This window comes from Pteropus vampyrus, unplaced genomic scaffold, assembly GCF_000151845.1.
Source record: "Pteropus vampyrus isolate Shadow unplaced genomic scaffold, Pvam_2.0 Scaffold27, whole genome shotgun sequence".
In the NCBI taxonomy this organism is placed as follows: Eukaryota; Metazoa; Chordata; class Mammalia; order Chiroptera; family Pteropodidae; genus Pteropus; species Pteropus vampyrus.
In genome coordinates this window covers 527235-529941 of record NW_011888808.1, presented here as the reverse complement: position 1 = coordinate 529941, position 2707 = coordinate 527235, and the positions used below count along the sequence as shown (strand labels likewise).

Sequence of the window (2707 nt, the reverse complement as noted above, 5' to 3'; positions counted from 1 at the left end):
AAGTTTTCAGTGTAGCCTTTCAAGATCGACACCGATCTAATTCTCTAAACAGACAACGTCCACAAAAATTTTGAAGATCCTGCTTTCTACTTCTATCCAAATAAATGTGGGAAAATGCTGGATATAGGGCTCTGCCCTCTGTTGAGATCATCACGGAGGAGGAAGTGAGGGCCAAAGAAAACCAAGAGTCATTATTACTTCTTTTTAATTGTTTAACTTTATTACTGTTGCACCATTTATACAATTACATATAATTTCAATGCATCCATTGTACATTTTTTTGTTTTTTTTTTTTATTTTATTTTTCCATTTTCCAATGAGTGGTGTGTTGGTGTCTGTGACACAGAATGGAAGAGAAACTGTAACTGCAGTGAACGCAGACTTTTTTTTTTTTTTCTTTTCCACTGACCAATAAACAGAACTACAGGTGCACCCAACCACAGACATGCATTAACTCGTCATGAGAAATCTAGGGAGGCTAAGTCGGATGAGAGAATGTTTGTTACTCCCAAAAATACCTGGGGTGGAAGAATGGACTATTGGCATCGGATACACGTGGACAGGCTAAGTGGGCTGTCTGAAAGTTGGCATTCATCCACAACATTAAAAAAATATTAAAATAAGAAAGGCTGCAAATTAAAAAGAAAAAACACAGAAAATACTGCTTTCATAAAGATCTGATTGCCTTGGAACAGGCCCTGTGGGCAGAGTCGAACCATCACTCCCAGGTCCCCTGGCAGAAGACAAGATGTCGGTTCTTAGTTGGCGGAGTGCATGTTAACAGCAGTTCAGGTACAAAAGATGTACTGTACTTTCAGACATTGATCTTTAAAATCCAGGACTGATTGGTAAAGTTGACCGAAGGTATATTAGATATTTCCCCACAAAAATACTATTTGGATTCTCCCCACCCCCTCCCTCCCTCGATGGGACATCCTTTTTTTTTTTTTTCCTTGGGCAATACATATCATTACTTCCAATTTGAAACAAGTTAGTACAGGAGAGAGAGACAGAGAGAGAGAGAGACAGAGAGAGAGAGAAACAGGTTGTTTTTAAGCTGTACTCTTCTTTTCCTTAGGCTGTCCTTGTTATTCTTTCACTGCTACGGTTTGATCGGAATTGGCTGCCGGGGCCTCGGCAGGTTTAACGTCGTCTGCTGGGGCTGCGGGGGCCTGGGCCTTGGGCGTGGAACTGGGTGCTTCCGTGGCTGCTGGGGTCTCCTTGGACGATGGGGCAGCCTCAGTGCTGCTGGGTTTTGAGTCTGAAGCCGGGGCCCCGTCACTTTTCGTTTCCTGCGCGGCAGGAGCTGCGGGAGCCTCAGTCTTTGTGGGTTCCCCGCCCTCCTTGCTCTTGTCATCCACTTTGGAGGCCGCGGCCGGTTCCGCAGGGGCCTCGGCCTCGGAGGCCTTGGGCGCATCGCCTGCGGCCGGGCCTGAGGCGGCGGCCTGCTCCTGCTCCGCATCCTTCGCATCCTTCGGGGGCTCGGGCTTGCTCTCGGCCGCGCCCTCCGTCTGCTCCGGCTCTGCCTTCGGAGCATCTGCCTTGGCTGCGTCTGTGCCTTTCTCGCCTTCCTTGTCTTCGGGCTTGTTGGCGGCGTCCTGGGCATCCTTCTCCGCCTTCTCCTCCTTGCCCTCCTTCACCTCGGTGGTCTCCGCAGACGCCTGGGTCTCATTCTCCTTCGGGGTTCCCTCCTCTTCCGTCCCTGCCCCTTCGGCCTTCTTGTCTTTGTCCTTGGCCTTCTCATCATTCACATTGTATCCCTTCTTCTTCTTGCTCAGCTTGCCTCCCATCGTGGAGTTCTGTAATGACACAAAACAGAACGAAAAGGACTTACTCGTGGCTCTAGATGGAAGGTCTGTGTCCCCCGAAATTCATAGGCTACAATCCTAACTCCCAATATGATAGTCCTTGGGAGGTAATTGGGATTTGGAGGCGGGGTCCTCATGGAACCCCAAAGAGTGCCCTTCCAGAAGAGACCTCGCAGCAAGAAGAGAGCCATCTACTGTGGGGAAAGCGGGTCTCCTGCAGACACTGAATCTGCCCACAGCTTGATCTTGGGCTTCAGAACTATGAGAAATAAATGCCCATCGTTTGTAAGCCACTTGGTATATGGTGATTTGTTACAGCAGCCAGAAGGGATGAAGAAGCTTGTCAAGTACGGGAACCAAAAGAGACTTCACTTTACCAAGTAGAGTTCAGAACACTACTGGACTGTACACCTTCGAATGATTACATGGTAAATTTTTTACATGCATTTTGCCACAATTATAAATACAACAGCGAATCCTAAAAAAGGAGCTCAGTTATAGCGTGTCTAATCACAGCAAGCTGAGGAAATAAGCTGAGATCAAAGAATCGGTGATTAAAGACTAAGCTTGTCCATTGTAAAGAGAAGTGGGCAGTACGTTTCCGATCTGTCTTCCCATGTCCACCTCAAATACCAAATATTGAACATGTGTACAAAAATGGCAGCGCAGCCATTTTAGATATAATAGGATAGCTAGTAAAATACTTCAGCACAGATCATGAATTTCAAGAAAATAATCTCAAACTATAAAGTCCTTTCAAAGTCCATTATTCATATACATATATTCATACAAGCACACATCCTCAAACACCGAAGTCAAGCAGGAGCTGGCTTATCCCGCTCTGGAGTAGGACCAGTTAAACGAAAATTATCTCCCAAGAAATGAAAAGCATAGTGTTC

At 46.5% G+C, this 2707-nt stretch overlaps 1 protein-coding gene across 1 annotated transcript in view; it reads right to left on the bottom strand.

The window, feature by feature from the left end:
* Nucleotides 1-194: 194 nt before the first annotated feature.
* Nucleotides 195-2707, bottom strand: part of BASP1 (brain abundant membrane attached signal protein 1) — a 50629-nt gene continuing 48116 nt past the window's right edge. Inside the window, exon 2 of the mRNA XM_011356436.2 lies at nt 195-1799. Within this exon, the coding sequence (XP_011354738.1) occupies nt 1089-1790 (702 nt within the window). The 5' untranslated portion in view covers nt 1791-1799 and the 3' untranslated portion in view covers nt 195-1088. The remainder of the gene's footprint in view (nt 1800-2707) is intronic.